General features: G+C 30.2%; 1 protein-coding gene across 9 annotated transcripts in view; it reads right to left on the bottom strand.

The window, feature by feature from the left end:
* Window positions 1-14,162, bottom strand: part of LOC129907830 (CUGBP Elav-like family member 2) — a 473,931-nt gene that overhangs the window by 121,323 nt on the left and 338,446 nt on the right. For all 9 annotated transcript variants that reach the window (XM_055984222.1, XM_055984216.1, XM_055984215.1 and 6 more), the window contains one exon: window positions 5,454-5,536. In XM_055984222.1, coding sequence (XP_055840197.1) covers window positions 5,454-5,536 — 83 coding nt within the window. The remainder of the gene's footprint in view (window positions 1-5,453; window positions 5,537-14,162) is intronic.

Below are 14,162 nucleotides of genomic sequence, written 5' to 3'. Positions count from 1 at the left end.
TTTACTCATAAAGTGCATGGGGAAAAATGTGCTGGAAAACTCATTTTGTTTTCCTTTTTCGATGTTTTAAAGATTTTTGTAAGAACTTTTTTTTTCATTGATGATTTTTCTTGACTCTACATACTAGTCTACACAGTCTCCACTGAAAAAAACTTCAAAAAGAAACAAAAAAAAAAAACTTATTAAATTTAAATTTTGACATGAAATTTTGGATTAAGAAAGGACATCACCAAATCGCTTATCACATCAATTGAATATAAATTGCACATCATGAAGAAAGGACCCAAATGAACAGTTAGTCCTGTCTCTCAACACCACACACAAAAATATGCAATTCTGACATGAAAACCCAAAAGCATATACCACCACAATGTCCTGGGATTAAGTATAGAGTAGCAAAAGCAAGCACATCTTTTGAGATATTTTTTGTTGATTTTACAAAAAAATTGAACAAAAAAAAAAATATAGAGAAATATTGTCAAACAACAACAAAAAACCACACAAACCAAACCAAACACAAAAAAATAAAGCTTTTTTTGATGTGTTTTGTTAGCGTTGCATCGAATTTGCAACACAAATAGATGACAGCTTTAAACATCCATAGCATCGACATATCCAAAGCATTTTATTTATTCCCAGCACAGAAGCATCTCCCTGACGTGTCCTTTTTTTTTTTGTGCTTATAACAGCATTTTCTCGTTCACAATATTTTTGTTTGGTCTTCATTTTTAGTGTGTGTGTATGAGTGTGTTTTTAGTTTTTTTTTTTTTTTTTTGTTGACTCTGTGTAATTTTGTATTTTTCGATTTTACAAAATACTATCACATGCCATAGAAGAGAACTATAGAATGATAGAAGGAGCAGGGGGACAGATAGAATTATTTTGTAACAGGATGCATGTGTCAAAATTTAGGGGTAGGTTATTTAAACCAAAAAATATACCATGCATCTACTAGAGAATACTGTTAAAATAGTTCACCCATTCAAAAAGATTAGCTGACTTTTTGAATTTTTTTTGGCAAACGAAACGATTGATATCGAACCGTTATAATAGTTTATATAGAGTTTAATTTTTTTTTTTAGTTTTGATGCGGATATGAAATAGCTTTGCATCATTTTGCAAAATCTATTGTTGTTATTTTTGCGAAGGTATTTAGAAACTTTTTTGGAGAATTATGAACAATAAACACTCTTAACGAAACTGCTGTGCAATGCGTTATTGTAAAATACTTTCAATATTTCTTTTGCCGATTATTTTTTGTATATTTTTTTGATCACATGCATTACAAAAATGTCAATCGCATATTATTATGGAATTTATCGAAACATCATATTGTTGACAAGAGAATGTTACTACCTATATTGTGTTTGATTTGCAAAATTTCAGTTTTTGCTTTTGTCCAAAATGCAGAACAAAAAATTATTGATTAAGTATTCAACAAAAACTTCCGACTGTGGCTACATCTTTTACTTAATTTCAACATGAGTTAAATCTAATACCGTAGAACCGGGTGATTTTGGCCTGGCGGCCCGAGTAACAATCCTGCTTCTGTAAAGCCTTATACATGCTTCTTTTGCTTCTATAAAGCTTTACAGAAGCAAAATTGTTAGTTGGGGGGTGACTTTGACTTTGACATGGACACTTTTTTAAAAAATTGTTAATATATGAAGGACTTGTCTGATTCTTTCCAAGTTTCTTTGTAAATTCGTATAATTTGATGAATTAAAAAGTGATCATACCAGCTTTATTTAATTAAAATTAGATATTCATTTATACTAAAATTAAGTTTTCTTAAAAATGCTAAAAAAAAATTACCTGAAAATGTTGGATAGTTTGAACATGTTGCAGAAATAGGATTGCAAAATGACTTTAACTCCGTTATGTGTATTTTTTTGCAAGTTGAATTACTTTCATTCTACCCTTGTAACTATTTCATAAAAATTAATTTTAATTTTTTTATAAAAAATGCCATATGGTAGGGTGACTTTGGCCGGTATGGCCACCCATCCAAAGTCACCCTCTTAATTTTTGCACTAGACTTTGTTTTTATATATTGGTATATATTGACAAAACTGATATTTGGCAATATAATTAAAATGTTATCAGATCATACACATCAACATTTGGCAGCTCAACCACTAGACGTAGCCTTCTTTCGACCTCTTAAAATATTATGGAGGAAAACCCTAAGATGGCAAACTGGAAAAACAAAACAGTGCCGAAAGATGTGTTTCCTAGGCTTCTAAAAAAAGTCTGGGACAGATTACATGAGAACGACAAGGCAAGGGAAAATGGAAATGGAATTTATCCATGCGATAGACAACAAGTTTTAAGTAACCTCGACAAAACTGAATCAAGAACAGATAATACTTCCAGCAACATGATAAACCTTAGCGATTCAGTATTGGACTATATAAAGAGCCTTCGGACCCCGGATACCTCAACCAGGAAGCCAAGAAAGAAAAAAGTTAACACTGAACCAGGTGCTAGTGTCACTTTGGCGGACTTCACATTATCGTCGAGCGTTTTAACACATTCTCCCAATGTAGATGCACCCGATGATGCCACTGAAGAAATGTAAACGGATCAGCCCGGCCCCTCAAAAATAAGTCACAGCCGGAATCCAAGACAGTAAAGAAAAAAATAACAAGAAGAAACTTCCTGTTCCAACGGTTGATTGCAGAGAGAGACTATTTTTTTCCATATCCTTTGAAGGATATCAAAATGTATGCTAATTTTAAGGTTTTTTTTTTTTTTTTAATCAAATAAAAACCGACAATTCTGTGTACGAAAATAAAAACAATACCCACATGTTTAAAAAAATCTGCTCTTTCATTTGGGCTGGGTTAGACTGAAGTGCTACTTGTACCTAGTTGAACTGGAAATATAGCAAACGTCCTACCGGCCAAAGTCACCCGGAATGGAGGGTGACTTTGGCCACCCATATTTTGGCATTTATCTATAGAACTGTCGGACAGATTTCTTCAAGATAAATCATACCTATAGAATGAGCGAAGTAGGTAAATTGTTTGAAATCTTAATTTAAAAAAAAAGTTATTGCAGAAGTTATTCACATTTGAGTTTGAAAACGAGCCAAAGTCACCCGGTTTTACGGTAATCTGTAATCTGTCATGAGAACAAAGTTTCAGGTTATTTCTAAATTTCTGACAATAAACGTTAAATGGAAACTGGTAAGGAAAATGTTTAGAATGTCTTTCTTGCACAAACTTGCTCTTGGAATTCAATTCGCAAAAATGTTTGAGTCTTTTAAACACAAATTTGGCAAATTTATGTACATAATATGAAATTAAAAATATTAAATAAAAAAATAAAATTCATTTTTCAAATGAAAAAAAAAAATTAACTATGTACAAATAAATACATATAAATTTTATAAATAAACTAGCTGACCCGTTTGACTTCGTTACACCTCTTCTGCTATTTACTTCCAATTTTGGAGTGTGTCAATCTATTCCAAAAAAAAAAAATCGGGTCACAACATCAAACATAGGTCTTTATAAATAAAAGAATGTGTTTTTTGAGTTCTATTGATCGCATTATTAAGATTGATGTTTGTAGCCTTAAAGTTTTTGTATTTAGAATATGAAATGTTACGAATTTAGGCTTTCATATGAGTTGGAAAACTAACTTTATTGAACCCCTTGAAAACAATATAAGGCCAGGACTTGAAAAAATCGTTCAAAAAAAATTGGAGTGGACCACCCTAACCTTTTAGTGGAATGAAAATAGATGTTGGCCGATTCTTAGGCTTTCCCGATATACCTACAAAATTTCATAAAAATCATTCCAAAAACATATAGAAATTTTTTTGGTTGGACCATCCTAACCATTTTATCATATGAAAATTCATGTTGGTCGAATGGCCAATTCTCAGACTACTCAACATACACAAAAAAAAATCGAAAAGATCGTTCCGAGAAGATTTAACAAAATTTGGCCGGGCCACCCTTACAATTTAGAGGTATGAAAAATAGATGTTGGCCGATTCTCAGACCTACCCGATATGTGTACAAAATTTCATAAAAATCAGTCCAGCCGTTTCGGAGGAGTTTGGCAACAAACACTGCAACATGAGATTTTTATATATTAGATTTTTGGAAAAAAAATTTTAAAATAAATTTGGAATGTCATTTTATTCGAGTTATTAATCAACACCTTAAAACAAAATTTCAAACAATTTCGAATACTTGATTTTTCAATAAAAAAAATTTTTTTAACCTAAAAATTATTTTTTTTCAAAATGTTACTACTTATTTATATTAAAATTCTATAAATTCAATAAAATTGAATAATTCAGATTGAAAAAAAAATGATTCAATAGCAGGTACCGTTAGTTAATAATTCACTTAAAAAAAGATCATGTGTATTTCCAGTGTGAATCGAACGAGTGAAACGAATTCGGTTTCAGCGACCAAAACCACATACTATTAACATAAACGTATCCCCATGTGAGCATTTTTTTTTTGCTCTCACAAGGTATTTTTTGGCCACGCAGAAAAAAAAAAATTCACGATCACGTCAGGTTTTCACAGACACCCTGAAACGAACGTACTTTTTGTGGTTATCACGAAAACCTGACGTGATAGTTTGAAAAAGACTTTGAATCTGGCTTCAGCGAGCCGAAAACATATGATTAACATAGTCGCATCCCCAGGTCAGTACTTTTTTTGTGTGACTGTGTTATTTTAATTTTAAATTTACACGGTCACTGTGGCGTATGTGTAATTTTTTATTTCTATCAAAAATATATTACCCTCAATTAAAATCATTCTATGGCTGATCAAAATAAAAAAACAGTGTACATTTGACCAAGTGTCGTGGACTATATTTTGCAAGTTTTTTGTTGTGCTTTTATCTTTATTTTGATTATAATTGCCGTGGTTTATTGGTACTTAGTATTTTACTGACTAAACATTTTATGCTCTTAACAACAACAAGCGATCACTTTTATTGATTATTAATAATCCTTTATTGTTGAAGGGCTAAAAATGTATAACTTTAGAAAAAAAATTTTCTCTGTAAAGCAACAAATAAAAAAATTTGGTTTATCCTCAGCAATTATTTGTTGTTGTTTCCCGTGCAAAATTGTACTGAGCTAAGTACTGAGTTACCAAAAAAACACATTCAATATCTAAATACCTAAAATTACTTTGACGTAAAAATGTAGGTACCTAATTCTTATATAAAATTATTAGTTCTATTCTAAATATGAAATAATGTTTTGCAAACTTAATTTAACTTACAAAAATTCATTACTCTAATTTGATTTTGGATGTCTTACACCTCCATTTTAATGCAAAATATTTTTATTAAAACCTAGTCGAACTCATGCATTTTACTTCAATAAATTTCACTTATATTGGTGTTATGGTGTGTTTAAAGGATTTGTTTTTGATATTTTTATTTTTTTTTTTTTATTTCTACAAACTTACCCCATTTAAGGTTTTCACATTGTGTAAAGCATCTTGTGCTCTTAAGGCAGATTTTCGGGCGAAATATGTCACAAAACAGCAACCTGTAAAAAAAAAAGAAAAATAAACAAGGTTAAAATAAATATTTGAATTATTTCAACACTTTTTTATTAAATGAACAAAATATACCAAAAAAAAGGTACGTTTTGTAAATATAGACGGACAAGTGTTTTTTGTGTCCTTCGTAAGGTTTAATGTTTTGTAAGGTTTTTACCTTATAAACGCAAAGAAAAAGTCTCCCTTTTTTATTTTTTTTTTTCCTCCAACACACTCCATTTTATTACATACAAGGAGGGTTGGAATTTTTTAAATGCTTTCTCCAGTCTTGTGTTTTTATTACAACGGTTTATTATATTAGGTAGGTATACGAAGGAATGGCGGCATGAAAATCGTTTTTATGCATTTTATTTCGCATTAACATTCCATTTACTTGGGAATTTCAATTGAATTATGAATTTTTATTTCATTTTCCATATCCAACTTTGCAATTGCAATAACTTTGTTGGGTAGGTAGTATATAGGTATTATAATGTTGTTTTCTTTTTTCCTTTTTTTTTATGAGGGGAGATGTAAAGGGTGGTGGTGTTGAGTAATAACCATGAATTGTAAGTGAACATATACAACATAGTACACTTTTTTTTTCCTATAATATTGTGTCATAACTTGTCATTAAAAATGTTGGGCCATATTATTAAGAGTAATGTGAATTGGTTGTTATATGAGTTTTTTTTGTTAATTATAATTTAAGTAATTTTAGGAAATGAAAATGTTTGTTTTGACATAGATTTTTGAGCTTGAGTCGTGCCACATGCAATAGAGATTATTATCTGGCGTAAAACATTCAATATAATTAGATCAAAATTGTATCAAACAGAAAGTATTTGTCTTGATGTCACGATTAAGAAATTTATGACAATGTTGTTTTATAAGGATATCAACGAACTGTCATGTTTATTATAAATATTGAGCTATAAAACTAATGCTGAAGTCAAAAATAATTACTTAATGCTTAATAATATTCAGTAATTTTCGAAACACGTAGATTTTGAAGTGAAAACTATTTTAGTATTGTAGTGATTTGAAACAAGATGAAACGAAAACGCGACACGACTTCAACTTGTTATAACTTTTTTGTTTTAATATATTGATGATTGAAATTTGTACTGTAGATAGGTAATTCAATAAATTATAATTGTACAAAATTTCAATTAGTTTCATATTCAAAATTCGGAGATAACGGTAAAAAGATGTTCTTTTCCAACACACGTTATATCTTTTGATCTAGTGCACATACAAATTTGGTTTAACTTTAATACGCATGCTGATAACATAACCTTTTATTTGATATATCACACATAACGTTACGTGCTATACAAGTTACACAATCTTAAATTGAAAAAAATTTAAAAATACCTCAAAACACCTGTGGAGATCTGTTGGCGATGACCAGCTACCAGGAAGTACTGTAATCTCAGTCTGGAAATTCGACATGGTTGACTTTAAAAAATTCTAACTTCTCTTGTAGACATCTTTGAAATAAGATTTGTACATCATTATACAAGGGGAAACAATAAGCTTTCACATGGTATACAATTTTTTATAGGTTGTCAAACAAAAAAATTGATTTAATAGCATGAGAACATACACTTCGCGTCACTTGAATAGAAACAACATTTTTTCTTTAGAAAATAGCGATTGGCGCTTTGGTGAGGTAACTTAGTAGATTTTTGGTTTTGCATTTTCAAAGAGGAACTTTTAACAAACAATGTTGTAAAAACAAAAAACCCAAAACAGAAACCGTATGGCTTCTAGTTGCGTTTTTCGCATTACCTCACAAAAAACAGTGTTTTTTTTTGCGTCACTTGAATAGAAACAAGCTCTTAAATTAGATAAAAATGATAAAAAATCATGGAAAACACTAATTATAGTAAAGCAATATTAAGCTTTGACATTATTTGCACATTATAACCAATTATGGGCTACGAGCTACCAATAGGCACCACAGAAAATGCATAAATAGCAGCTAACATTGGAAATGCACCTGCACTATGCAAAATCGAGAAAGATATTGGAAAATTTGCCAAATTTGGATGAGATAATTTTTAAAATATCGTAAACTAGTGATCAAATCAAAAAATAAGACAGGTGAGACCCAAGTCACGAGCAGAGAAAAAAATAACTTAAAAACTAGCTGCAATTTTCTTCACTTTGCCGCTAAAATCGGTCAAAAACGTGGTGTTAGTGCGATGGAAACGTGTTGGTTTGTTCCATCCTGGAAGTTATAAAAGGTGCACAACATTAAAAAAGCCTCAAAATGCAAAATAACAACATTTTAAGTTCTTCTAAGATTACAAAAAAGTTTACTATTTTATAGTTGCATTCGAACTGAAAAGTAGTGAGGTAAAGAGTGGTTTTTTAAAGGAAAACATACCAACTCAGATGGACCACGTTAATATTAGCCCTATTTCATTGGTTTATAAAAGAATAACCTTTATCGCATCGCCAATAAAGGGCACTAAAATGTGTTATAGTAATACGCTTTGTTTTTATGATGTGCAATAGCAAAATTGAAGCTTCACGCTTCAAAAACAGATGCTAACTTTTACAAAGAAATAATGGTAGAAGCTCTTGGCAAGTTTAGGAACGTGGAAGAACAACCGTCTTAGAGATTGCACAAGGATAGTTCAAGAAAAAACAACGCAATAAAAACAAAACAGATGCTTTCCGGATAAAAACGAAAGTTTATTTCACTTATTCAATCCTTAAATTGTAGAAAATGTGATTTTCTTAATTTGTAAGAAGTTACCAATCACTTTTATCACTTTCTCCAATTAGGTCCACGATTGTGTACAGTAGAAGTGCATTTTCAATGTTAAATTCTATTTATGTATTTTCTGTGGTGCCTATTGGTAGCTCGTAGCCCATAATTGGTTATAATGTGCAAATAATGTCAAAGCTTAATATTGCTTTACTATAATTAGTGTTTTCCATGATTTTTCATCATTTTTATCTAATTTAAGAGCTTGTTTCTATTCAAGTGACGCAAAAAAAATACTGTTTTATGTGAGGTAATGCGAAAAAACGCAACTAGAAGCCATACGGTTTCTGTTTTGGGTTTTTTGTTTTTACAACATTGTTTGTTAAAAGTTGCTCTTTGAAAATGCAAAACCAAAAATCTAGTTAGTTACCTCACCAAAGCGCCAATCGCTATTTTCTAAAGAAAAAATGTTGTTTCTATTCAAGTGACGCGAAGTGTAAAAAGAAATGTTTTTTTTTTGCTTTTGGGATGAAATTTCATCGAGTTTAAAAAATTCTAGCTCTTTTTGTAGATGTCTCATAGGTCTGATCGATATATATATTTTGAGCTAAAACAATAAGCTTTCAGATGGTATTAAATTTTGTATAGGTTGTAAGGGAAAAAATGCATTTAATAGCGTGAGAAGATAAAAATCCGTGTTTTTTTCGCTTTTTTTTATGGAAATTGATCGAGTTCAAAAAATTCTAGCTCTTATTGTAGATAGACCATAGACCTGATCGATATATATATTTTGAGCTAAGACAAAAAGCTTTCAGATGATATAAAATTTATATAGGTTGTCATATAAAAAACATGTACATATTTGAAGGTGATAGAATAAAAATAGGTAGATTTTTCTATTTTTTTTTTCAAGAAAAATGATTATTTAAGGTTTCACTTCTACCACGTGTAAATTGCACACATGATTTTTTTTTTGGTTGTAGGTAATTTGGTGAAGGAAAGAGTGTAATGAGAATAAATTAAGTGAATCTTTAAACTTTTGTATCGTTGGCGTTGAAAGAAATACAACCTTATTGCTATTTACAACTATCAATTGATAGTTGATACAAAAAAAAAATTCGATATCTTATTACTTAATTAACAAAACTTTTGCAAACAGAGAAATTTCAATAGAAATTGAAATATAATTGAAAAATTCCATTCAAAAGTTGACCGGTTTCCATACAAATTAGGTTTTAACATTCCAAATTTCAGTATTTAGGTATCAACAATTGATTGACAGTTTCAAGTCACTATAAGGTAGGGTTGCCAGGTATATTTTAACGAAACTAGTAATCGAGATGCAAAATCCCGGACTTTCCCGGACAAATAAGGACAAAAAAAAGAGTACAAAACTAGGACAAAAAAAATGCATAATTTAAAAAAAAAAATAACCGAACAATCCTATTAAAAAATTTTAAACGATTTAGTTAAATGCAAATAAAATTTTTAGTAAGTTACTAAGTAAAGAAATGGTCTTTTTGACTTAGCAACTTACTTAAGTGGCTTTAGATTTTCCTTAATCGTTTAAAATTTTGCCATATTCTATATTTTTGAGTTTTGATTATATTGGAACAGAATACAAAACAGAATTGAGCAGATAAAAAACCAAAATAAAAACGCCTCGCTTTTAATGAACTCGATTCGTTTTTTGAATAATAAGGGCCAATTTTTCAATAGTCAGATAAACCTCAGTGCTTATTCCTAGGAATAAAAATTTTTTTTATATTGACATTTATTCTTATGATAGTCTAACTGACGATTGAAAAATTAGGGCTAAATTAATTAAGAGTAGCATACAAGTAGTGAGATACTTAAAGGCTAGAAAAGAGTACAATCCCGGACAGTTGACAGAAATTATCCCGGAAGTCCCCCACACAGCCAAAAAAGAGTACATGTCCAGGAAAACCCGGACGGCTGGCAACCCTAATAAGGGTGAATATAGAAATTTTATGAAAAATGGGAAAGAGATGAGGACCTTTCTGGTAACCCATCATTCTCTACTGTTCTTACAAAGTTACCTATGTGTTAACATTAAGAGCTGTTTTTTTTTTTGCGAGAATATTTGTCAATATCATGGATGTGGAAAATTTGATGTTCAGGCCTTTTTTTAAATCAAAATTACATATATTAAATTAAAGGTTTTATCTCATTTTCCAATAAAAATAATAGGCACACATCAAGGAAACATATACTTATACATATACATACATACATATGTTTCGGTTAAAAAATAATCCATTTTTTTTTTTAATATACAAATATACTCAAAACCAGATATGTTCATAACTCAAAAACTGAAATTCAAATATCTTAAAAACACACTAAAGTCAGCTATTTTTAAATATTTTTTTTCTTAACACCACTACTTATACTGAATATTCTTTAAAAATTTGTACATCTCTTATATAATATGCATTATATAAATTCATTAATAAAAGTTGTCCTAGGAAATTTGACGCATAGAACCAAAATTCAACATTTTAATCATCTAACGGACAAATGGTGCTGCAAAGCAATAATAATCTTAAAAATATTTCGTTTTACTTTGTGATATAAAAAATAATAATCAATTAATGTCATTTATAAAAACGATTTAAGAATATGAATAAATAATGTAGTTTTACACATACATATATAATTCTGCATGTTTTGGGTGTTTTCAATCAAAATCCTATCCAAAAGTATGGCTGTTAGAAACTTTTATCAAAAAAGTTACCAAAAAATATATAGTTTAAAAAACTTAAAATACGTTTTTATCACGCACTGAAAACTATAAAATAATTTGGGTTGGGGCCAAAATTCTGCCAAAAATTAAAAAAAGGGTTTGGAAAATGTTAAAAAGCGCGCGCTTTTGCAAAATTCTGTAAAATCATCTTCTTGAAAAATTATCTGCTTATTTGATTACTTACCTAAATAATTTGTCATTCTTTGAATGCATATTAATTTTTGTTTTATAAATGAATAAATTTGAAAATGTTAAGAAAAGGTTTTTAATACTAAACATTTCCGAAAATAATTTAAAATTTTTTAATTTGTCAAATAAAGATGAATATTCAAAAATTTTAATAAGAAAAGAAATATCTTGTATCAAACAACATCGGTTCCAATAAGTTATAGATTTTATTTGAAAGAAAGTCAGTCTATGCATTTTAAAAAAACATTTGTGACACTTAAACAAAAAAATTTAGGAAAGTAGGTACCAATGTTGAATTACATTGATGAGGTGTATTTTTCTTTGGTTAGCGCATATGCTATAAAAAAAAACAGAACTGGCAGAATTTTTTTGTTTAAGTATAAGACTGGCAGAATTTTGAAAAGCAGAATAGAAAAAAAAGCAGAATTTTGAAAAACAGAATTTTTGTTAAAAAAGCAGGATTTTGAAAAGCAGAATTTTGACCCGATCCCAATAATTTAATTGGCTTATTGGAAATGGATTATACCTATGTAATCAAACTGAACATGAAAATAAAAAATTGAATTGAAAAAAATTTAAAAAAAAAACTTTATAAAATTACACGCAATTGTGCTCTACGCTTTTTGATCTTAACATTTCCAATAAGTCAATTAAATTACTTTATAGCTTTTAGTGCGTGATAAAAGCGTATTTTAAGTTTTTTAAACTAGATATTTTAATTTTTACTTTTTATTTTATCTGCGATAATAAGCTTGAATTGATTTGGGGTGTTTCGACCCCCAATAACCCTCCCAAGGGTCCGGACCACTAAAATATTGTGAAGTCATCTGAACTACATCTATGTACCTACAAAGTTTCATGTCGATACGATAATTGAAAGTAGGCTAAAATTGATTTGAGGTGTTTTGACCCCCCAATGCCCCTCCCAAAGGCCCGAACCGCAAAAATATTTTGTTGTCATCCGAACTACACATATGTACAATGTTTCAATTCGATACGATAAGTGGAAGTGGGTCAAAATTTAGTTACAAGATTTTATTACATTGTTAGTTAGTTACAAGCGAAGCTAATAAAAGCGTATTAAAAACAAAAGGAAAAATTACTTATGTGTTAGCTATTTCGGACATGCATAATTGCATACAGAGCATTTTTTGGTAGGAATTGGTCTCTGAACAAAGAAATAAAGTTAGCTAAATTTGATTTATTTAAAATCTACTATCTTAATGCAATAATGCATCATATAGATACATTGATACTATTTCAAGACCCCTTCAATCTTTTTGAAGAGATCGCCACCATTTCGATTAACGTTTTTCAGGTACTAATTTTGAGGTTTTGCAGTAAGGATAGGTTTAAGAAAATTTATTTTAAAAAATATAACGTTTTAACCCTAAAACAATTTTCAAATTTTTGTAAGCGCAATAAAACTTTTTTTCAACAAGAGAATCACTTGATTTTAATACCCGCTGTGTTTAGTCCGAGTGTTTTTTTTTTTTAACAATATATTTATCTAACTTTCAATTAAGAACGAAAAAATTTGAAAAATGTTCACAAAAGCAAATCGATTTCTATCTTACATCGTTCCAGTCAAGAGTGATTGTCTAATAAAAGGGTAAGCTTTAACCCCAATCAACTCAACTGAACTAGAAAAAAAAAAACACAAAAATTCTCAACTACATGAACCAACATCGCTACTTATCACATTTTTGTTATTTTTTTTTTTTTTTGTGGAAATAAAACCAAACACAATTTTTGCCTCCCTCGCTTTTAGTATTCTCTAATTTTCCAAACGGCTGTTCTTGCAATCACTTTGTCTTCCGCCATTGTTTCGATATGCTGAGCAAAATTTCGCCTTAAAACGGAAATTGCTATGTATAGCAGAGTTAACTGTTTGTTTGAAACCGGGTCGAATATAAAGGCGAGAATGGAATGGCAAAAAAAATACAGAAAAAAAATTTAAAAAAAAAAAAAAACAAGAAAAGAAGAAACTAAAACAAAAAAATTCCGAACCACAACAAAACGATATCCATATCATCTCAAAACCAACCAACTACGACTTCGACTACATAGAAAGAGTCATTGTGGAAATGGTTGCTTTGGCCAGCTTAAATGCTACTGCCAATTGGGTGATTGGGCGTTCGCCTCTCGATTTCGACATATTCAAGTGAAAAAGCGCTCGATTTAGTATCGTTCGTTTCGTTCTTACGGTTCGCAAAATTGTTTTCAGATAATTTCTCTCCTGTGTTCGACAGGAAATCATTATCAATTTCGCTTTTCCGACGAAACCCTTACTCATAGAATTGCATTGCATACGTACACAAATGTACATATACACAATTTCCACTACCCACTTCAACTTCACTTTTCCTCCCACACCCAGCATTGCCCACCCACCTCCACTTTAGCCTACACCAGTTGACCCAATTCTTGGATATAGTGACTGGGATGTCGAACAAGAAATTCGACTTAGCAAGGCAAGTGAACTCCGACCCGGTATTATCCTATCGGTACACTCTCCACACACAGAGAAAGAGTAAAGTTGATATTATCAAGGCGTGTGCAAGTGTGCATGAGAGGACGAAGATACCCCAGGACTATGATATACGCAGAGGAGATATTATTGTGGAAGAGGAAGAAAAAAAAAGTGTATAAATCGAAAAACTAAGGTCAGAAGATCAAAAAAAGACAGAGAGAAAAAAAAAGAATTAATCGAACTTTAATAAATCAATGTGTCACTTGAGAAGTTTGTCAGAAGATTAGAATGGAAATTTTGTTCTTATTCAGGATTCAGGACTGCTGCCGGAAGGATTTGCATCTAGTGTTCTATTTTTTTTTGCTTTTTCTTTTGTGCAGATGGGACATAAGAAATTTCCATAACCGAATAAAACTGCACCGCACACTAACTGAGGAAGGATTGAAACTTTAATATTAATGTGGACAGTGGCAGTAAGTTAAG

The sequence above is a fragment of the Episyrphus balteatus genome, chromosome 1 (assembly GCF_945859705.1).
Source record: "Episyrphus balteatus chromosome 1, idEpiBalt1.1, whole genome shotgun sequence".
Classification (NCBI taxonomy): domain Eukaryota; kingdom Metazoa; phylum Arthropoda; class Insecta; order Diptera; family Syrphidae; genus Episyrphus; species Episyrphus balteatus.
The sequence above is the reverse complement of the archived record's forward strand: the minus strand, read 5'-3'. Positions and strand labels throughout refer to the sequence as shown.